The sequence below is a fragment of the Macaca thibetana genome, chromosome 16, assembly GCF_024542745.1.
Source record: "Macaca thibetana thibetana isolate TM-01 chromosome 16, ASM2454274v1, whole genome shotgun sequence".
Classification (NCBI taxonomy): Eukaryota; Metazoa; Chordata; class Mammalia; order Primates; family Cercopithecidae; genus Macaca; species Macaca thibetana.
The window spans coordinates 55,407,169-55,430,974 of NC_065593.1; the positions used below are offsets into that span (position 1 = coordinate 55,407,169).

Sequence of the window (23,806 nt, forward strand, 5' to 3'; positions counted from 1 at the left end):
TTTATTTTCTCCTGTTCAATCCATTTTAGAAAAGCTTTTAATTGGTTTTAAAAAGATGCTAAACAAAATGTGATGATGTTTTTCAGTCTTCACGAACTACAGATACCACTTTTTATACTTTCAAAGGGCTAATAAATCAATCATGAAATTAACTCTGCAGCTAAATTTAAAGCAAATCCACTGAATACCAGGTTCATTAAAAATCTATGCATTTACTTAGAAAAATTTAAAATTCAAACAAAATTATCCTAGTAACTGAAATCTGACTTGAATTTTTAGTTCTACACTGAAAATCCAAGACTAAGGCAATCACAAAGGGAAAAAAGGAGGGCTTGGGAACCAGTTTTAATAAGCCAATTTACAAGAAGGAAGGGGTGGTGGGGGAGGGGAGGAAGGAGAAAAGAGAATATCTGGATACATAACAACATAGTGCCCCTGAAGGGATTCTTTTATTTGAGTATGTGCACACATGCACACACAATTTTTCTGTGTGAAAGCTGGAAATTCAACAAATGCAAAACTGAGGATTCAGTGACTGATATGATTACTGTATTGTGTGTAAAGTGTAGTTCCTCCTTTTAAAGAAAAATGCTCACGACTTCTGTTTTCTTACCAGTAATAAATATTTTTCTACCACTCTAAGCATTTCTATAATATTTAGCTGAATATACCTTTAATATTTAATTAAAACATCTGAAAAACCTATATGCTAATGGTTTGATAAAGTGAATCCTTCCACTTTATAATTACTAATATTCTTGACACTTGGATCAGCCTGAAAATTTCCCCTTATTTTCTTGAGAGAATATAAACATTTTAAAAAGCAAGGTGGTATGACAAAGCACATTTTTATTTTGTTAAATATATGCCAACTAGAAATACTACAAATATTTATTTATCCTGCCACTGATTCATGTATACTGCAGGTAATCTGGCAGTCCAGGTCAGAGTCACCAAATTCTGATTAATGACCAGATGGTGTTCCCTTCAGAGAGAACCCCTGCCATTTCCAATCACTAAGGCAACCACATCTCTTACTTATATATTTCTATATTCTTCCTCTTCAGTCCTCAGATACATTCATTCCATGTTCTTTTTAAATGATCCAATTCCTTTTTCTCCCAAGCTGGGCCATGTACCTTGGATGCTCACCCCTCACTTCTAACTCTATGTCTCCTTTCATCATTTAAGTAGCTTCTAAATCACGTCTAAAAAACATAACCGCTTGAGATATGATTCACAGAGCACACAGTTTACCCATTTAAAGTGTACAATTCAGTGTTTTAGTATATTCACAGATAGACACAACACCATCAAAATCAATTTTCCAGCATTTCTGTCACTCCAAAAAGAAACTCCATCCCCATTAGCAGTGACCTCTCATTCTTCTCATTCTCCCCTCCCAGCCCTAGGCCATCCCAAATATACTTTCTGTCTTGATAGATCTGCCAATCCTGGACATTTCACATAACTGGAATCATCCAATACGTGGTCTTTTTGACTGGCTCCTTTTGCTTAGCATGTTTTCAAAGTTCATTCATGTTGTAGCATGTATGGTACTACCTTTTTTATTGCTGAGTAATATTCCATTATATGGATATACCAGATTTTATAAGATAAACACTTAGTTATGAATAATGGTGCTATGAATACTCACATACAAGCTTTCATGTGGACATATGTTTTCATTGCTTGTAGGTGTATACTCAGTGGAATAGCTGGGTTATATGGTAACTCTATGCTTAACCTCTTGAGGAACATTCTCACTGGCAGTGCATACAGGTTCCAATTTCTCCACATCTTCACCAGCACTTGTCATTATCTGACTTTTTGATGATAGCCATTCTAGCAGGTATGCAGTGAGTGGTATCTCACTATTGGTTCTGACTTGCATTTCTCTGATAACTAATGATGTTGAGTATCTCTTCTTATACTTATTGGCCATTTGAACTTTACTTATTTTTGAATGTTTTCACTCTTATCATGCCCTGTCTAAATATAAACTCCAGCAATACGAAAACCCTTAATTAAGCCCACTAAAATGAAAAGACACTAAAAAATTTTTTTTGTTGATAAGGTATTGGTGAATCACGTATGTATAAACCTCTATGCCATAGGCTGTGAGATTTAAAAGCATAAGATAATGTTCCTTCCCTCAAAAATCTTACAATAAGTTTTACAACACAGAAAAAATTATTCTTAAATCTTAGTGTGGCAGGTCATTCGTTAATAGTTTCTGTTTATTTCTGTTAGCATCCACTTTGGATCACAAATGCTTCTTAGCCAAGGGGGTGTACCTCTGTTTAAATCAATGTGTATAGTATTTAACAATGTAAAGAACAAGAAGTACAAGACAGCATTGAAGTTATTCTTCCTTCTCCCAAGTGACTTTTACCATAAATTATTTTCAGCTAAAAAAAGAAATATTTTAAGAAATAAATTTAAATGCCTAGAAAAAGTCCCACATTCTAATAGGTTTTAAAATTAATGTGCTGATATGATAAAGTTTTTTTGTGTATGCATGATATATGTAGACACTGGGGGGTAATTATTTCTGTTTAAGCAACTTTAGATATATATGTTTTACTTATTTATGAAAATACTGGAGGAATCATGATATATGTAGATATTGGGAGGTAATTATTTCTGTTTCAGCAACTTTAGATTATATATGTTTTACTTATTTATGAAAATACTGGAGGAATCATGATATATGTAGATATTGGGGGTAATTATTTCTGTTTCAGCAACTTTAGATATATACATTTACTTATTTATGAAAATACTGCAGGAATCAGAGAAAGAGAAAAAACACTCATTTCTCTAACTTCACCCTTAGTATAAGCTAAGACTCCAATTATTAGGAATGATGGTTTATGCAAAGCTGATTTAAAAATCCTTCCACAATACATATATGTTGTAAATTTTCAAGACTGTTATAGGTTATGTTTCTTCTCACTATTTTAGAAGTTAAAAAAAACTCTAGGAAAACCAAGACAAGTCCTTTACTTTTAAGTGCAAAATACACGCACGTATGTAACTGTTAAATTAAAAATTAGATTCACCAGTTTAAGAGTAAATGTTTTCCTTACAGATTAGTTTCTATTTCTGACTTTAAATATGAGATTCTCATACAGACATTAAGATGCTTTTCAAGTCAGTGTTTAACTGCTTTGTACCTGCCTTTGATTGGCATTTTTCAAGGCTACAGCATGCAGAATCAATCAAGAGAACTCATGTCTTGTGACACAGCCAAACACACAGCTCTGGCAGCCTCTACATAATTAACATATTTAACCAACCTTCATAGGTTGGTTTTAAATTTGTTAACCTACCAAAATCACAAGTCTCTAATAGCCACATCAGTAAAAATGCAACCACAGGAACCAAGATCCTGGCTATAAATTCACTCCTCAAAAGTGCCACATGACCCAAGAAAAATAACTCCAGATCATCTGTTAAAAATAGTTTTTTTTTTTTTTTTTTTAACTGCCCAAAGAAAATAAACTTAAATATCCCCATAAACAAATTTTTAGGAAAACCCATGAAATTATAAATGAAACAAATGGGAACATATTCAATGCCTTCTCTATTAATAGCATAATCTCCCTTGGGAGTTGGAGGTGGTAGGGATATGTAATATGGTGGAAAACTTACAAAACAACAAAATACAATGCTAATTGTTGTATCCCACACAGAAACTGTGGGATTTTGATTTCTTCAGAAAAGGAATGGAAAAATTATGTTGAGAAAATAATTTACCTTAAGCAGAAGTCAAGACCAGATGACCTTTCAAAATCCTTTCAACAACATAATTTTATGTTTATGATAACCTGCTTATTTAGAGACTGCATCATTATATGCAATTTACTGAAAAACCCTTTGTTAAAATATTCCATATCAGTAGTATTATTTTACCTGAGGAGGTGCCTTTTTCAGTAAAACGAGAAGAGCCTGTAATACAAGATTTGAAAATCGAGGGCCAATAGGGACATAATCTGGAAAAGAAATATTATTATGTTTAGGGATTTGATTCACATGTACATATTCCAAACATTCAGTTTCTTTTTTGAATCAAAAGTAAACAGTCCCTACATAAGCAGAATACATATAGAAAAAGAAAAAAATTTTTAAAGAGTAAACAGTCTCAAATAACAGTCATACAACTATTTATAATAAGAAAAAATATCTCTAATAACCTAAATGCTTAAAATATAAGAACACTTATCTGTAATTTTTTTTTTTGAGACAGGGTCTTGCTATGTTGCCCAGGCCTGTCTTGAACTCCTGGGCTCAAGCAACCTTCCTGCCTCAGCCTCCCAGTTAGCTGGGATTATAGGTTACCATAATCCCACTGTACTCGGCTCTATAAATTTTTTGAAAAGACTTCTAAATATTCACTTTGAGTTCATGTAGACTTTTTTCCTGGGATTATTTTAGAGGAAAAAAAAATCCCAGGTGTATTTACCAAGCATTTCTAAGAAGTTACTGCAAACCATGGCAGTTCAGTACACTGATATTAAAACATGATGTTAGAAAATGGGCAAAGGGGAAAATAAGGAATTTCAATAAAACTGAAACAATGGCAGAACCACTGAGATTGGCCCTCAGATGGTAAGGAACAGATAACTTTCTAAGAGAACATCCTACCTGTTAAACATTTACCAATAATTCAAGATTCAGCGTAAATGCCACCTGCTTAGTTTTCTCTGCATACTGCATATGCACCCCTGCCCTGTGCTTAGAGCTACTTTCAGGCCCCTGAGGGCAAAACTGATCCCTCCATTTTCAGACTGTCTACCAGATGAGAACAGTGGGAAGGAAAATAAAAATAAATAAATAAAAACCAGAATATCCAAAATACATGGCACATTCTACTTTGCATTAACATTTGCCAACATATGTTATAAAGACATGCAGCATCTTCTTTTTCTGGGACTCTAACACTTCTACCAGAGGAGGAAGGGCTCAGCAAGTGCTTGTTGAATAAATGAGCAAGCATGTACAGATGATAACCATTCATACCGGTGAAACATACTCAGAGGGCACACATTCCTGACATGGTAGTGTTGCTATGACCACACACCTCAATTGTGTCAAGATAAAGGAATTTACACAGAGCTATAAGTTTGTGCCTAAAAGCTTTTAAAGAAATCATCCCATAAACTGGGCTGAGATGTATCAAACCTAGGAGACCCAAAACCCACTATCAATTTATGGAGACCTCACAGATACACCAGCTTTGCTTTATAACAAACACTGCCAAAAACTTAAAAAAATAAATAACAGAGGACCAAAAGCAAGTCTGAAAATGATGGGAAAAATGCAGTAAGAAGAGTTAGCTTGAAATCATGACTACAGCATTATGGACAGCTTAAGGAAGAAGGGATTATTCAGACACTGGGTAGTATTTTCAGATGTTATTAAGTCACCAGGTGGGTTTCTATTTCAATAGAGTTTATTACCCCTTCCTGAGCCATTGTTGTAATGAATTTATGTCAGACTGATTTAATTTTACAGTGAAATTAAATTAGCAACAACTTTCTGGCACTTCCTTGCCGTTTATTTCTTATGAGTTAAGTGCCAGGACCAAGTCTTTTTCATGTTTGTATCCTGTAGGAGTGCACTTCAACACAGGAGATATTTAATACATATTTTAAAAATTACTATAGAGCACTTGTAACTTACAAAATTTTTTCAAGATTTATTATCCCATTTTTGTCTTCACAATTACTCTGTGGGATAAGCAAGAGAGGGATTATAGTCTCTGTTTTGTAAGAGCAGAAACTGAGGTGCAGAGAGCTTACAACTTCTGCCCTTAGTGTTTTAGTGAATTTGCGGATTTCACTGTGATCCTAAACCCTTCTTTCATTAGCTCTGTCAAAGTTCACAAGTGGATTTCTGAGCTATAGGCAGCTCAGAGGTCCTAAATAACAGATATACCCATCAATGAAAATTATTAATCATTTACTATGGCAAGCGCACACTGGAGGATACAAAATGAGACGTGGGCCCTTACAAGAAAGCAGTTTATAATGTTGTTAATAGTCACAGGGCATATTAAAACGAATACTATCACTGATGTCAGCTATTTAAGAGATGTTATATTTCCTTATAAGACAAAGAAAGGTATTTCTATTGCTCTACAGTTTATAAATACCTGTTAATTTTCTCTTGTAACTTTTGAGATATTAGCTGTAATGTGGCAAAGATAATACAACAGCAGAAGTTAGGACTCACCAAGCAATCTCTCAATGTCATCCACAACCACACAACTGAGCTGGGATTTGTATGCATCATCAAAGATCTGAAAGAAAACAAAGTCATTTATTATCTCACTGTCCTCCATAGTTATGACAATTTCCAAGAAGTTTAGTTATTTCTTGAGCAATACTAAACAAAGCACAGGAAAACAGCAACACTTTGGACTATAATAAATTAGAATTGACACAACTGGATCACAGCTGGAGAGAGAGCAGGCTAAGGCCGTTTTCAGCACTAACAGCTGTGTGTGTCACACCTGGGCATGCTGGGGACTAGCTGATCATTAATCAACTGACACGTCCCATCACTTCTATCACACTGGTCTCTGGTATCTGTGTCAGGAGCAGGACTTTAGTGTCCTGCAGGACGCAAGAGCTAGATGGAGCCATAAGAAAGGTGTAAAATAAAACTGGATGTCATTTTACTGTCTGTAGGAATTGTGGCTCTGTTAAGCAGAAATAACACCAAAAGATCAGAATTCTGTCAACTCAAATCAGACCGTAATGGTAAAAGAGTTTACAAAAGAATTAAAGGTTGAGTATGAAGGATCAGATAGATGTACGTATAAAACCAGACAAAAGATATGAATGCACTGTCTTAAGATGGACAAGGAAATGAGAATGAAATTAAGCAGTGAAGGAACTGTTTTAGCCTGGCAAGGATGTAGTAATTTCAAATCAGATAGAAGAATTAGCTTAACTGCAAGTTGAATAGAAGTACTCAAGGCCTTGAGACTAGCCTTTTTGGAAATGAAGGTCCTATTCCAGAGACTATAGGTGGGGCTCAGGAAATCTCATTGGTGTCATGAGTAAGAATTAGTTTCTGCATCCCAGCCCAGTCTCTCTGGTTGATAACCAAGCTCAGTACATCAAGATAGTAAACCCTATCCCCACCCACACCAACATCTTGCTTGGAATGGCATATATTCCTTTCTGGGTATCTTTTAACCATTGAAGATTTATAATTAGGTACAGAAATAAAATCAAACTCACGATATTATTTTTCATGTTAGGTTTAAAAACAACCTGTGTATACTTGGTTTTTAAAGTATTCCTAACAATTAAGAAATGTTACCATAATAGAGTCTCACTGTGACCATCTTGATTCAGTTCCTTCCTTACATCTTTCCTGGCATAAATACGGACAATTTCTTCAGATATTTAATCAGGTCAACCCCTCTGGTGAAAATGCTTTCCTATGCACCATCCCTTTACCCCCTAATCACCCTGCTACACTCTGTCTAAACCCCATCTATCCTTTCATCCTAAGCTATCTGTCTCCCCACTGGACCGTGAGGTGGATAAAAGCTTTACTCTGTTCGTGTTACGTCTAGTGCCCAGCACAGAACAGAATTCAGTAATGATGTCTGCTCTATAGGTTCAATGGTTGAATACAAGTTTCAATTCAATCTTGCCATAAATCACTTGTCTTCTCCTTTGGCACAGGATTTTGTATATTACGTGTATATATTATTGATGCATTGTACTGTTCTTGTATTATACTAGATTGCAAGCCCTCAGATGGCAAGTACTGTCTTAATTACCTCTGTATCCTCATATCATTTAATATAATGCCTTATTAGAGAGTAATTAAGAGGTATTTACTAAAAGAATAAATTTATGCATTTTAAATTCAAGTAGAAATATTGAGTGAGAAGTTGGAGATATCTGATTGAAGTCAGGGAATGGAAATCACTCTCAGGACTGCTGAAACCATGACAAAGGATGCGATCTTCAAGGAGAAATGGTAGAAGAAGAAAAAAGGCCTAAGGACTGAGTCTTGGAGTGCTGCCTTATTCATTCATTCACTCAACAAATATTTTTGAATTCTTACATTAACGAAGGCACTACAGAGGATAATAAATAAGACAAAAATGATCCTACTTTCACAAAAGTTAGAGTTGGGGAAGCAAGTCACATGTAATTATAATAAAGCATGACATTATTAGGCTAGGGGAAATACAAGATGATATGGGGGCACAGGGTAGGCAGTATTTCCCCAGTGCCTTGGAAGTTAGGCATAACTATGGGGCTTGCTTTACTTAATGAAATACGAGGGAAATATACCCCTTTCTGAAAGAAGCCTTAGGAGTCACTGCATGATTCACCACATTCCTTTTCCTGCCTTGGCTATCATGGAATCACATGTAAGATGGGGTCTCCATTAACTATTAGCTTGAGTCTCTGAGAAAATATAATGAACAGAATGCACTGTCTCAGCCATGATGGAGATATAGTAGGTGAATAAAAAATAAACTTTGTTGTGTTAAGCCACTGAGATTTTTGGGTTGTTCTTTAATGCAGCATAACTCAGCCTATCTTGACTCTTAAATGGACCTAGGGAGACAGGACAGTCTCCTAAATTTAGGAAGTGACACTTAACCTGAGACTTGAAGCATGAACAACAGTTAACCAGTGGAAAGGGTGGAAGAAAGTGTTCTAAGGAGAGTATACTGAAAATTAGGAGACACAGAGATGTGAACATTCAGGGACACTGCAGGAACGGTCAATAAGAATTAAAATAAAGTGGTGTTGGTGTCAATGTCAGTGGAGTGGTAGGCGAGATGAATTAGAAGAGGTGATGAAGGAACTTGGATGTAAAGAGTCTTACAAATTTCATGAGTTAAAATTTTATTGTAAAGGTAATAAAAAGCCACTAAAGGGTTATAAGCAATGGACTGACATGTCAGGCTTATGTTTTAGAAATATTTTTTTGATTGTATAGAAAAGCATTAGAGAGGAATAAAAGTTAATTGAGACTGTGGAATTCCAGGTGAGAAATGATGGTGGCCAGGGAGTGGGTGCGCTGGTAAGTGGATAGAATCTAGAGATGTTTAGGAGGAAGAACTGAAAGAATTTGGTGAATGAATGGGTGTGGTGATGAAAAAGAAAACTGTAGTCAAGGATCCTTCCTGATTTGGCAACTGAAATAAAACACAGAGGTGAAGCTGGTTTGAGAATGGATCATGAGTACATTTAAAGAGCAAGAAGAGAAGGGCGTTTTATCTCCTCCTCCCCAAACACAGAAAAAGAGAAAATGAGAATAGGGTATTTATTTCTGTCTCTTGATACATAATGATGGCTCCTTTTGGTTTTGAGTTGCTACATTCAAGACAACTGAAAAGCTCAGCAGCAGTTCTACAGCGGTTCTTTGCTTTTTTTTTTTTTTTTTTTTTTTTTGAGATGGAGTCTCTCTCTGTCACCCAGGCTGGAGTGCAGCGGCCGGATCTCAGCTCACTGCAAGCTCCGCCTCCCAGGTTTATGCCACTCTCCTGCCTCAGCCTCCTGAGTAGCTGGGACTACAGGCGCCCGCCACCTCGCCCGGCTAGTTTTTTATATTTTTTAGTAGAGACAGGGTTTCACCGGGTTAGCCAGGATGGTCTCGATCTCCTGACCTTGTGATCCGCCCATCTCAGCCTCCCAAAGTGCTGGGATTATAGGCTTGAGCCACCGCGCCTGGCTGGTTCTTTGCTATTTTTTTGAAGACAGAACCAACAGGGTAGTCAATGTGGTATCTTATAAACTCAGGTAATTTTAAGGAATCACTGAGAATAATGCTTTGCTTTTCAAAACATATTTCAGAATTCTACTAAAAGCTCTGATGTAAGCATATAACTCTGACCACCAGGCTGTGAGATCATGAATTAGAGTTACAGGCACCTGGGACACCACAGCCTGGCTGGTTGCAGTAGTTCTATGTTTTTCCTTCTCAAAACAAGGTACAGCTTATATGGCTGCAAGGACCTTACTCAGGACATTGCTTAGGTCTAAACTGATGATGACTTCCTACATAATATGTGGTCTCACCAACTTATCTCAGATATTGTAATTCACAAAGCATTTCAAATCACTTCACAGTTGACTGCATGGCCTACACATAACACTTGAGAGGAAAAATACAGCAGTCACTTAACATCAAGTAGTGACGTTTGTTTTTGTTTTTTGCAGTTGGTCTCTGTACTAACTACTATCAAGAGGGAGAGGTGCACTCACAGCAAGCTCTATTAACACACTGACCATGACGAAGGCTGTGCAATTCCAGTTGTAACCTGACTAGTTTCAGGTAACCAGTCAACTGAAACTCCTCTGGGTAGCTACTGTGCTCTAACTTAAATACACATGCACACACCCCTTTCTCTTCTCACACGTCCATTTTCTTCCTTATCTAGTCACTAGTGTAACCTGTGCTCATAACTCTTCCCAGGATCCACAATTTCTGCCTAGTCTCCTAGGTCCTTTAGTCCCTTTCACCCTTTCTGGCCCAGGCCCCAGCAGAATTCTAAGATACTCAGAGTTGGTTGGCAAGTACATGAGGTTAGCTGCCATAGTAAAATCTAAGTGAGATATTTACATACTGAGCCGGGAAGCTGCACCACAACTTTAGCTAGATAACCCCAAAAGGAGGAGAGGTACGGGAAAGAAAGATGCAAGAAAAGTACAATTGTACAAACTGCCCTAGTCAGACTAGTACAACTGAAGTGCCAAACTCACCATCAGTTATAGCACACAGCAGGTAACACAGTGCCTGCGCTAGATCCAAAGATGCCCCAACACAGAAGATGCCAGGAGGGCTGAGGCTGGAGGTAAGAAGGTAAGGACCGTATCTTACAGATTCCCCCCGAAAATTAGTCTTAAGAATGCATAGTCAGCCTAGTTTTATTAGGAAGTTTCCTGTAGAACAGATAAAATCATCAACGTATTATAGGGTCTTAGAGTTAGGTGGGAAGTCTGAAAGAGAAGGCTAAATTAAAAAACAAAAACAAAAACAGGAAGAACTGAAGAAGGAAACAATGTGGGAAAGAGTGGCATCAGTCAGCCTGTGTCTCATGAAATAACGAGAGGTCTCTTCTAAAGGAAGAAGAGCAGCTCTAGAAAACACAGAAGCCCATTATGTCCACCTGTGCATGTAATGAGATCATCATATTAAACTGTAACCTCTCCTGCATGCAAAGGTGGAGGTATGACACAGGCTGGAAGGGCACGAGAGACAACCGGGAGTGTGGGGAGCCTGGGCTTAAGGCAAGAGTATGCCACACGCACTCCGTGAGACTCAGGGACAGAAGAAGCAGGGCTCTTGCCACACAGGGATTAGGGGCAGGTCTGAATATGGTGCTCAAGGACATGGCAAGCTCTTAAGACCCAGAGCCCACTCCTGGGATCTTCAGACAAGTGGGGAGCCACCTGTGTGTGGGAGAGAGGCAGCAGCTATGGGCTCCAGAGTCTACACAAGTGCAAATGGGAGCACGCCAGCATTCGTTCCATTAATCCCAGCCTTTCAGGATCACAAGCCACGACAAGCATGCTCTCAGGAGATTCAGCCCTCCATCCTCTGGGACCTCCTTAGTGCTCTTAGGTAAGCAAAGCCAAACACTCTGGTTCTTCTGGGGGCTGAAAGAGTTCATCTCAATTCTGAAGAGCTTGGCGTGAAGTAACTAGTTAGTGGAAATCTGATGACTGTAGGAATCTGATGGCTTAGAAAATCCCTAATGCAGTAAATCTGTCAGTGATTAGTTAAAAGCATACTCTAATCATATTTGGTAGCATATAAAAACGTAAATGAGCAAATTCAAATGGGCCCTATCAGTAATAATCTCTAGTTTCTAAAAATAACTTGGGAGTAGACCAAGCAAACATTAGCTGTCTGCTAATGAAACTGCCTCAGGAAGTGGACCTAAACTTTTGGCAAAGCTCTAAAGCTTCCTGGAATGACCTTAAAATCCTTTATTTGTTCTCCCTGCTTTTCAGGAAAAAAATCTTACATTTTCACATATTGTGAGCCACAGAGAAGGGTATGCTTAATAATATAAAAAGTCACAAGGTCTGAAAGTTCTGCACCAGCCTCCTTTCTATGCCAAAGAGATACAAGTGCCAAAAGACACAGTGTATTGAACAAAACAACAACAAATACCCACCCCCCCACCATACAGGGACCTGTAGTCACTTCCGGAGTGCCCACTTCTCTCAGTTAATACATGCACAAACTTCAACAAATCAGCTACATTATATATTAGGATGTTAACCAAAAACACCCAAATTCTGTTGCTTAGTAACTGCTGTCAAAAGATCCCATTTCCAGCTCTGCTCTTTGTATAGACTAAACCATGAAAAGAGGAGGATTAGGCATCATGATTCTGTTCTGTGCAGACTACAATTTGCAGTGGGATTTACAGGAGGATATTCAAAGAAGATTATTTCTTTCTTGCAAAGCTAGTGGAAAGGAAAATTTCTTCCATTAATTTTCAATCCTTTGAAAATAAGACTATATCATGTTATTAATGGGTACAGTTTTATAAATCACTGGTAGTTTTACTTAGTTTTGTTCAAACAATTTAGTTCTATCTGATTGTTCTATTTCGTCTCTACTGATTGTATACTCAGAAAGCATCAAGATTAGGTAATTAGCTAAAATCAAATTCTGCTTTCTTCTTTTGTTCATTTAATGGCACGAATAGAACTAGTAAAATAGATTTTTAAAAAAGTATTGATGCAAAAATGGACAAAGGAATTAAAATTTTAAAATAGAATGAAGTTTGGGAAGCAAACATAAAATAGGGGAGAAGGGGAAGGTCTGTGAATACTTCAAATATCTTAATGGAACATATGGTATACCCCCCAGAAAGTGAGGACAATACCTCATACATACTTCAGCAGTGTTGAGGAGTTTATCCATGGAGAAAGGATTCACTAATAAGCAAATTAAGAGAAGTACAAGGTGAATTTTAAATTAATTGAGAATAAACTACTTTCATGTATTTTAGCACCATCCATTTGTGAAAAAGAGGCAATAGTATAATTATAATAAAATCTCATGTACTCATTAAAGCAAGCCTAACAGCCCTCTCTAACAAAAACTCTTACCTGTTGGTTTAAGTAATCAAATGGTATGTAAAGATGCTCTATGAATTAACTAATTCAGACCACAAGTCTTTAACAAAAATTAATGTGTTACATATTTCTGAGTTTCACAGACTATTGTCATTGCAAAACATTTTGAAAAATCTTTAAATGTGAGCATTCAGTCATTGAAATGTAGCTAAAGAAATAATTAAATGCTAACCTTCTGCCTATCAAACTGGCAAAAATATTTTAATAATATCAAAAACAGGTGAGAATCCCAAGAAACTCATACTCTTATATGACGCGGCTACAGGTGTAAACTATCACAAATTTCTGAAGGGGTAGGCTTTATAAAACCAAGAGTATTTTTTACCTAAGAGTTTTGATAGCACTATGTATCAAATATCTTTACAATACTAGTATTTTTACCTTAGCAATCACACTTCTGAGAATTTGTCGTAAGGAAATAATAAAAAACGTATGTATAAGAATAAGTAAAAATAACCAGTACACTTCATTGATTTCATATTATATCCCAGGCACTGTGTGATACTTTACAGAAATTACCATCAAATTCTCACAATAACCCTACAATGCAGTTATTATCTTCATTTGACAGAAGAGAAAACAGTGGCTTATAGGTTAAATGACGTATCCAAGGTCATTCAGCTGGTCAGTGTGGAGAGCTGAGCAAGCCCAAATTCTCTGTCATGTTATGCTACTCTAGTGAAGAAAAATCTAATAAATGGGGGCAGTAATTTCCCTAGTTTGGTAGTCCTATGGAATACTGTTTTTATATAAATTTTTAAGATTTAGTTATTATGGCTACATAACTATACATATTTATGGAGTACATGCACTATTTTGATACAAGTATAAAACATGTAATGATCAAATAAGGGTAGTTGTGAAACTCATTAAGCATGAATCATTTATTTTTGTTAGGAATATTCAATTTCCACTCTTGTAGTTATTTTGAACTATATATAATTTTTTTAAAAAATCAAACAACAGCTTTTACTGAGCTTCAGGTGGGGCTGGCCCCGCATGGCCAGTACAGCAGCGTGCCCTCTAAGGCCAGTCTGTGACGTGACAGGAAATGCAGGGGTGCACACATTGGGGCTGCCTTTTGGCACTCATTGGGGTGGGTCAGGGTAGAGCAAACACCAAGGTTCTCTGGAGATCAGAATTGGCCAGAGCAGCCACCTTCTCCCTCAGGACCAGCTGAGTCAGTCCCCAGGCCCTGAGGTGGTATCTGCATCCTGGTCCATGGGGCATTACTGGTGTCACTGCTCCGAGGGAAGAAGACGGCCAGCCACTCAATCAGGATGATGAACAGGCCACCACCCACCACTAGCCCCAAGCAGATCCAGCAACGGATGTTCTCCCAGCACTTTGTGTGGACCAGGGTCTTTGTCGTCTTGCTGAAGGCTGAGCACATATCCAGGAGTTGGTCTGAACACTGCTCCAGTTTGGCCAGTTTCCCATCATGCTCCAGGATCTTGTTGAAATTGTTAAGCATGATTTCTGTCACCTTGTTCGCCTGCCACTGGCACTGCTCCAACTCTTTCCCTGCCATTGCCACCGCCACCACACCCTCTCCCTGAACTATACATAATTTTATTTTTTAGACAGAGTCTCGCTCTGTCGCCCAGGCTGGAGTGCAGGGGTGTGATCTCGGCTCACGGCAACCTCCCCCTCCCGGGTTCAAGCAATTCTCCTGCCTCAGCCTGAGTAGCTGGGATTACAGGCGTGTGCCACCACACCTGGCTAATTTTTGTATTTTTAGTAGAGACGGGGTTTCACCATGCTGGTCAGGCTGGTCTCGAACTCCTGACCTCGTGATCCCCCCACCTCAGCCTCCCAAAATGCTGGGATTACAGGCGTGAACCACCACGCCTTTAAGTATAGTTAATTTATTGTGCTGTTGAACACTAGATCTTATTACTTCTATTTAACGGTATTTTTATACCCATTGACTATCTCCTCCTTATTCTCCCATCCCCACTACCCTTCCCAGCCTCTGATAACCATCACTCTAACTCTACCTCCGTGAGTTCAATTGTTTAGTTCCCATATATGAATGAGGACATGTGATATTTGACTTTTTGTGCCTGGCTTCTTTCACTTAACATAATGTCTTCCAGCTCCTTCATCCATGTTGTTGCAAATGACAAGGATTTCATTCTTTTTAAATGGCTGTGTTATAGTCCACAGTGTATATGTACCACATTTTCTTTATCCATTCATCCTGAGGGACATTCATCCTGAGGGACATTCAGGTTGATTCCATTCCACTACTGTGAATACTGCTGCAATGACCTTGGGAGTTTAGATAACTCTTTGACACACATATTATTTATAATTATGAAAAAAACCTGGAAACAACCTAATGGTCCAACAAAAAAGGGACTGTTCAGATATTAGACAGCTATTAATTTAAAATAATACTCAGATAAGCTTTAGTTACACTGAAAAAAGTTCATAATATTTTAAGTGAAAAAAACAAGTTTACACCAGTATGTTTCAATGTCATTCCCAATATATAAGGGAGGGGTAAATGTGTTCATGTGTATATGCGTGTCTGAGTGGTAAAGAGAACTGAAGGACAAATATGAATTTATTTTTATTTTCTTCTGTTCTTTCTTGTATTTTCTAAATTATTTCTGTAATTAGAAAAAGCTACCTTATTTTTTGCACTTACAACAAAAGAAAGGTTTTCTCCAGAAATACAAAACTTTATAAATTATTTGTGCTCTGAAAAAAAATTAAAACATCTTCCCATCCTCACACTAAAAACGGAGGGGCAAGAACAGTAGTAGGAGGTAGACTAGAACTTATACTAAAGAATGACATTTACATTTCATTTTCAAAAACAACCTGGAAGACTGAGCATCTTTAGACTGGTTTGAGCCCTTAGGCTTTTGTCAACCTATCATTAGGTAACAATGTGAAAACTATTTGCAGAGAAAGATTTTGTAATATTCCTAATATATTTCCAAGACACCTATGCTTCATTCTTTTCTCTTTTCTGAACTTTAATTACAAAGAATAGTATTTTTCCCCCAAGGAAAACCAAAAATTCTAATATAAATTTATTATACTGCTGAAGCAGAAATAGTTTTTATAAGTTTAAGAGTGCATGGATGATCCGGGCAGTGAATCACGAATTAAAACAATTTTGAATAAGCTTGTATGGACACTTATTTTTATACTCCCTAGCCTTCCACTCATCTAAAACTCTACCTTGAAAGGCTTCAACAATTTGAAGATTAAATCATAAGTTATTAAGCCATTAATTTAACCATTTAAGCCTCTAAAATCAGCACATATTACCTTCCCCCTTCAAGTCAATTTGCAAGAGATTAAAATAATAAAAATGATAATATCTCACACTTACAAAGTAGCTTTGATCTGCAGAAGCCTAAAGTACTTTTAAAAAACTTTATAGAAAAACTAGGACCATCCACCCACATCTCAGAGTACATCTGAGGTAGAAGCTGGCAGCTGGTGGAAAGCAATGGAGTAATTTACCATCTGCAAAGCTGACTACTACTTTTGAAAAAGCACAGGAATAGATGATTTAGGAAAATGCAAATAGAATTAGCTATTCAATAAATAAATGGGACATTCAACAGCTACAGATTTCAAGGGCTGCTATTTAAATTTTTACCAGAAGAAGTGGGTTAAGGGTTCCCATCAAAGGGAAAACAAAAAAACAAAGAAAAACAGCCCTACCTACTCTAGGGAAATTACTGGTCCCCATTATTCTATTCAGATTTTCCTGGGAAGGACAGATACTACTGGTTTCACCTCAGAGACAGAATATGATATTATAAGTTCTTTTTGAGTCTGGCAATATTTCTCTTTCACACTCAATTTCAAAGATTTTTATGTATTTCTCTGGACTCTTCAGTGTTTATGCCTGGAATCCTGCTACAAGTTCTGCTTCCTCCATCCATCTGAAGTACCCTGTGCAATTTTCTGCCACCTGCACAAACAAGAGACTAGCTTTTCAAGCTTTCATTTTTTGGGAGTCATCTTCCTTTTAAATCTATTTCTCCTCCTCAGTCTCTTTCCCAAAGAAACACCGAAGAATTCTACCCTATATCCTTACAGAGCGAATACCTAAGAGCAACTTAAAAGAAAACCCTGAGCTGTCTTTACTAGGTAGCACTTCAATTCTCAAGATTCTTTCACCTCATTCTGATTTTCCCGCATTTCTTGGACTTACACAGTCAGTTCATATCTATAAAAGATCAAGCATGAAAAAAAGAATTTAAATAAAAGAAATACTTCAGATGGATATAAGAAATAATTTCTTGACTGGCAGTATGCAAAATTAGAAGAGCAATGGAAACATGATCTAACAAGTAAGATGGAACAGCCATTTAGAGTCTTCATCATTGATTTTTGTTGTTGATGCATGGCGCTTGCTTGAATGTGAGAGAGATGGACCAGATGGTCCTACAGACTTTTCAGCTCTAGGATTCTATTCTATGCTGTTCTAACTTCACTGATGGTATAAAGTGGCCATGTTAATTAAGAAGGTGACGAGTGGCACTTGGAGAAAGGAAGATGGATGAGAACTGCATCAAGTTACCAAGCAGATTCTGATTACTGCCTAATATAAAACTATCCTTTTGTAGGGATTCCTGGGACTATTTTCCCATTAATACATCTCTGTCTTCCTCAACTTAATTGACCCCAAACAGTTCAACTTTGTACCATAATGAAAGAACTTTTAAAAATCCTAAATGAATTTGTCCCACTTTATTCAAACATTTTCAACTATGACTCTTTTAATAAAATTGATACAAAACTAGGAAATGAAACAATCTTAATATGTATTAAACAAAGCATAATTTAGAAGGTAAAGGTACTCAATAAAATACATTACAAAGTTAAAAAATCTAAAACAGTCACTGTTTCCCCCCAAATTCTGATAATTTGGTTCCAATTGAGAAGGACACAGTTGCTATGGGTTTATATGTATACATGTACAAAGGCATATATATGTGCACACACACACACATTTAAGAGATAGGAAATTAAAATGAAAGTAAAATCTTGATACCTTCTTCATGGCCTGACATTTGGCTGTTTCAGAAAAGCCAATCATTTTATCAGGAGAACAGATCTTGATGAATGGGAAGTTGGATTCCTCTGCAATTTTTGCAGCTAAAGCAGTCTTCCCACTGTGAGGAGGGCCTGCATAAAGACATGAGCAAGTCAGGGGAAAAAAGCCAACCTAAGCAAAGGGAAATAAAACAAGTTTAAACTTTTATCCAGAACATACTGAGGTCTTGACTAGTTGCTCATTAACATTTCCTGACACAATTTCACAGCAGACATGTTTTCTCTTATTTATTAGCAACTAAACTTAACGAACTAATTAGCATTTCTCAAAAGTATGGTGAAATACATGTCTCTTGACATTCTCACATACCCTTAATCTTTCAAACTTTTGGCAAAATATACAGAGTATAAGGGTTTTGCTTCTTAAGAGAATGCATTCAAATGCATATCAGTACTTACATTATTAGTTCTATCAAATCATTTGTCTAACAAAAAAATACAATCTTCTTAGGAGCTGATATTGAGGGCAGGGGAAAACTGCCTTATTAGAAGCAAATGTGATGTAAAAAGCTAGAATTCTAAAGACTCAGGCTTTCTCATAAAGGCAAGCAAATCTACAAACTTACCTACACTTAGACATCCCTACCTTCCCTTCCCTGTTTTGGAAGCTGTGTCCCTCATTCAACCACAAACCAATCAAACCTTCCTTCCCATCTTCTCAGGAACCTGACATTACTGATTGTTCCTTTCTCCCATATGTTCAACTTCTTCTTCTTCCCTGAAGCCTTTCCAAAAGTGTTTTAGCATGTTCTAGTCTATCTGATAGTTTATTAAATAACAACAAAAAACTTTCTGGATATCATACCCCTCAACACTACACCTTCTTCTCCCTTCAAAATGGAACTTGCCTATGTAATTATTTACACTGGCTGCTTTTGTTCCTCACCTCCCACCCATCCTCACTAAATCTTATGGCTCCCAGCCCCATTACACTGAACAGGCTCCCATCAAGGTCACAAATGATCTCCATGTCATCAAACTCAACAAACACTTTGGTATCTTTTTCAGCCTCTTAGGAGCATTTGATACAATTCATAATTTCCTTCTTTCTTAAAATATGTTTCTTTTCTTGGCTTCTGTAATACACATTCTCTCTTTCCCCTCTTTCCTCTCTGGTTACTCTTGCTCAGTCTCTTTTGTCAATTTTTCTGCTCTGTTTAGTCCTTAAGTGTTAACATGCCTCAGAGACAAGTTCTAGTCCTCCTTTTCATCTCAACCGATACCCTCACTGTAAGTGATTTCATCCACTCCCATGGCTTCAACCACAGTCTTATATACTGACAACTCATGAGTCTACTGCCAGCCAGACCCACATATCCAACAGGCAGGCAGATCAACATTTCCGATTTACTTCTCCTATATGACCCTTGAATTTAACATGTTCAAAACTGAACTCATCAACTTTCTTCCAGAAATCTGCTTTCCATTAGTGTTCCCAATCTTAGTAAACAGCATCATTTACCGGGCTGTGTATGCCAGAACCCAGGGGGTCATGTTTGATACCTCTGCCCACATCCAACCTAACAAATCTAAGTTTCCGCTTCTCCACCTACAAAATAGAGACAACAGCAGCCTCGACCCTTGGAGGACTTAAGTGGGGTTTAAATAGATAGTATGTGCACGGTACTAGTAGAGTGACTGGCAAATAGCAAGGTCTCAAAAAATGTTAGCTTAATTATGATTGACAATAATAATGTGGTCATTTTTATTCTATCTCCTAAATATTTCTAATTAGTCTACTTATCTCCATTTACACTACTCCACACGCTTCAAACCACAATCGACTCTCATTAAGGCTAATCCAACTGCTTCTAACCAAAATAGTCTCTCCTGTATCTTTTTGCCCCTCCAATCCATTCTCCATCATAAAGCAGTCATGATGATGTGGCTTCACTGCTTAAAATCCTACAAATGGCTTTCCATTGCCCCTAAGATAGTCTAAATCTTTAACATGGCCTACAAGGTTTTATATGAACTGGATTCTGTCTGCTTCTACAGTCTCATGTCAGGACAATCTCCCTTACTGTTTCAAGCTCCTTTCTGCCCAGGACTTACATGCTCTGCTTCAAACATCTTCCCCAATGACTTTGCCTGGCCAGAGTCTCCTCACTGGTCAAGTTATGGCTTAATATGTTTCTCTCAGGGAGCTCTCACCCCCCAGACCTTTAAAGGTAGTTAGGCTCCCTTGTCATGGGGCCTCACTGAACTTTTCTGCTGTCATACTAATTATAACTGTAAATTAATTATTTGTGAATGGAATGTTCTTCCCCTTTTGTCTGTCTACTCAGTAAAATCCTAACTGGTCTTTCAAGGCCTAGATTAAATATCATCTCTAGTTTTCTCGACCACCCCTATGCAAAATGACTTGTATTCACACAACTTTACACACACACACTGTAGTCAGGAATTTCTTTACACTGCCTTTGTTCATGACCAGACTGAATGAATACTTGAATGTCTTTGTATCCCCAGCAACTAGTTGAATGACTAAAATGCAAGTACTCAGTAAATATTTATTTAATTGAATTGAAGCTATGTGGCATCATTCAGTGTATTAAGTGCCACAGAAATACAGATATAATCCTATAAGAAAACTAGTTACTATCATTCCTCAGTAACATTCTACCCCAAGAGAATTTTAATTTGTACACAATATTGGTACATAGACTGGATTACTATTTTCAGATCAAGAACAAGGTTAAAAATGGGAAAGAATTCAATTTTCTAGAATGTGCTTAAGGGCTTTTAAAAAATGCTGTTTTTCCTTTAACTTTTAATCCCATCTCCTCATTCGTCCTCACCTTCCAGAAGCACGCTGACCAATGGTGTGCGGTCACTGTTCTTAGTCTGCTGCACTAGCAGCTCCCCATCATCTAGAACTCGAGTAACTGGGTCGCCCCATTTGATGATACCGTTCATAATGTAACTTGCATAATCCTCTTGGTTTGTGCCAAATGCCTATTAAGAAAAAGGACAGTTTAAAGCATTTTGAGCATTAGTGTTAAAAACTAAAATATTTAACAGTATAAAAGATGAGTTATAATTCGTACATGCTAAAGATATTGATCACTATCCCATATTAATATAAAAAGCCTGGAAAGCAAAACAACTTGTATAATTTATCATTTAACTTTTTTCCCAATAGGAAAAAAAAGGCTGCTTTGAATGACCTCATGGAATAAAAACAATGGATTTTAGGCTCAGAATCTACCAGAGCTCAAACCCTCATAATTCCTGAGAGAAAGAGTATGTTCCAATGTGCTTATTTTTATCAACACTATGCAGTTTGAGGCTGTTCTGTTAAGAACAAAGGAAAAAAGAGATTATGGACTTAGAAATTAGAAACAGCGCAGTTGACAAATATACTACCTTAACACTGATTGCAGGTGCTATGGATTAACATGAGAATACGAAATGGTAATGAGAAGATCATGTTCACATCAACTTTGTGGTAGCGGACATAGTTAAATGGCACCAATGTAAGTTTATATGTGTACATACAAGATTTAGGATGAGATAGAAATGAGCAGCTGTAATGAAAAGGATATAAAAGCAATTAATACAGATAATAATTCTATTTGTGTTCACTATATATTGGAGCTTAAATTGCACCCTTCTTCATTTTCAACTTTTAATCTCAAAGGTTATACCTCCCATCAAAACAGCTGCCAAAAGTAGTCAATAACTTTAGTATTTACAATTGAATTGGATTTTCATGAGGTTAACAGAATAGGAAAACATAACCTACCATATGTAAAGATCACGTACATGTAAAGATCATGTATCTTGAGAATTTCAACTTTCAAAATATCATTACATCCCTCAAAAAGTCAACTTTTGACTACCTGATGTATGGAATAGTTTTAACAGTTCTTTAGAACATGCACCTCACACAAAGCTGTTTTGTAACACTGTCTCTGAAACAGTATCCAGCGATCTCATATCTCTATTACTTTGCCACAAAATAATTTTTCAGACCACTTTTTAGGTAGTCTCCTTGCATATGCTGGTCCTTTGATTCCTGCATACAGAGGAAGGTCCTCATTCTTTGGCCTGGATATGGCAAATTCTGTAGTAGTGTAAAAAGTAATGATGAGCCTAATTCATACCAGCCGAATGGCTGTTCTAAGAAATTTTTACAGCTGGGCGCAGTGACTCAAGCCTGTAATCCCAGCACTTTGGGAGGCTGAGGCAGGCAGATCACCTGAGGTCAGGAGTTCCAGACCAACCTAGCCAACATGGTGAAACCCCATCTATACTAAAAATACAAAAATTAGCTGGCTGTGGTGGTGTGTGCCTGTAATCCTAGCTACTTGGGAGGCTGAGGTAGGAGAATCTCTTGAACCCGGGAGGCGGAGGTTGCAGTGAGCTGAGATCACGCCATTGCACTCCAGCCTGGGAGACAGAGAGAGACTCCATCTCATTTAAAAAAAAAAAAAAATTATAGGCTGGCTTTTGTCTTTAATTTTTCCAGTTATATACTCCAAGCCTCACAGCAGAAGCTTTAAGATACCTGAACCATAAAACAGTGACTCTCCCAAGATACATAACGTGTATATCTTCCTTACATATCCCATAACTTCATTTTTTTTGTTTTATCCTCCAGACCCTTGCTGCAAGATGGGTGAACCTTGAGGACACTATGCTACATTAAATAAGCCAGTTACAAAAAGACAAATACTATGATTTCACTTATATGAGGTACTTAAGATTAGTGAAATTCATAAAGATGGACAGTAGAATGGTGGCTGTCAGGTGTTGTAGAGGAAGGAAAAAAGAATTATTGTTTAATGGGTATAGAATTTCAGTTCAAGAAGAAAAGAGTTTTGGAGATGGATGGTGGTGATGATTACACAACATTATGAATGTGCTTAATACCACTGAACTATACATTTAAAAATGATTACAATGGTAAACTTCATATGTATTTTAACACAATACAAAATTGAGAAAAAAGTATATAAAGAACTTGTATTAGTCAAATAAGCAGTACAACAGAAAAACAGGCAAAAGACTTGAACAGTATTTCACACAACACATGCGTGTGGTTAATTAACATATGGAGAAATGCTTAAGTTCTTAAGTAATAACCAAAATGCAAATCAAGACTGAAATGAGATCTCATTTTACACCCAACTGAATGGCAAAAATTAAATCTGAGGCTGGGTGCAGTGGCTCACACCTGTAATCCCAGTACTTTGGAAAGCCGAGGCAGACAGACAACCTGAGGTCAGGAGTTCGAGACCAGCCTGGCCAACATGGCAAAACCCCGTCTCTACTAAAAATACAAAAATTAGCCAAGCATGGTGGCAGGCACCTGTAATCCCAGCTACTCGGGAGGCTGAGGCAGAAGAACTGCTTGAATCTGGGAGATGAAGGTTGCAGTGAGCTGAGATTGCGCCATTGCACTCCAGTCTGGGCGACAGAGTGAGACTTCATCTCAAAAATAAATAAAAAATAAATCTGATAATACCAAGTGTCAGAGAGGATACAGAACAAACGGATATTTTTCACAGTATTGGGGGCAGTGTTAATTGGTTCAACCACTGGGAAATGTTTTTTTAAAG

General features: G+C 37.3%; 1 protein-coding gene across 1 annotated transcript in view; it reads right to left on the bottom strand.

The window, feature by feature from the left end:
- NSF (N-ethylmaleimide sensitive factor, vesicle fusing ATPase) overlaps positions 1-23,806 on the bottom strand; it is a 342,977-nt gene that overhangs the window by 25,918 nt on the left and 293,253 nt on the right. Inside the window, exons 15-18 of the mRNA XM_050763710.1 lie at positions 21,041-21,197; positions 18,178-18,311; positions 6,241-6,307; positions 3,919-3,998 (exon numbers count right to left, since the gene is read on the bottom strand). Of these exons, the coding sequence (XP_050619667.1) occupies positions 3,919-3,998; positions 6,241-6,307; positions 18,178-18,311; positions 21,041-21,197 (438 nt within the window). The remainder of the gene's footprint in view (positions 1-3,918; positions 3,999-6,240; positions 6,308-18,177; positions 18,312-21,040; positions 21,198-23,806) is intronic.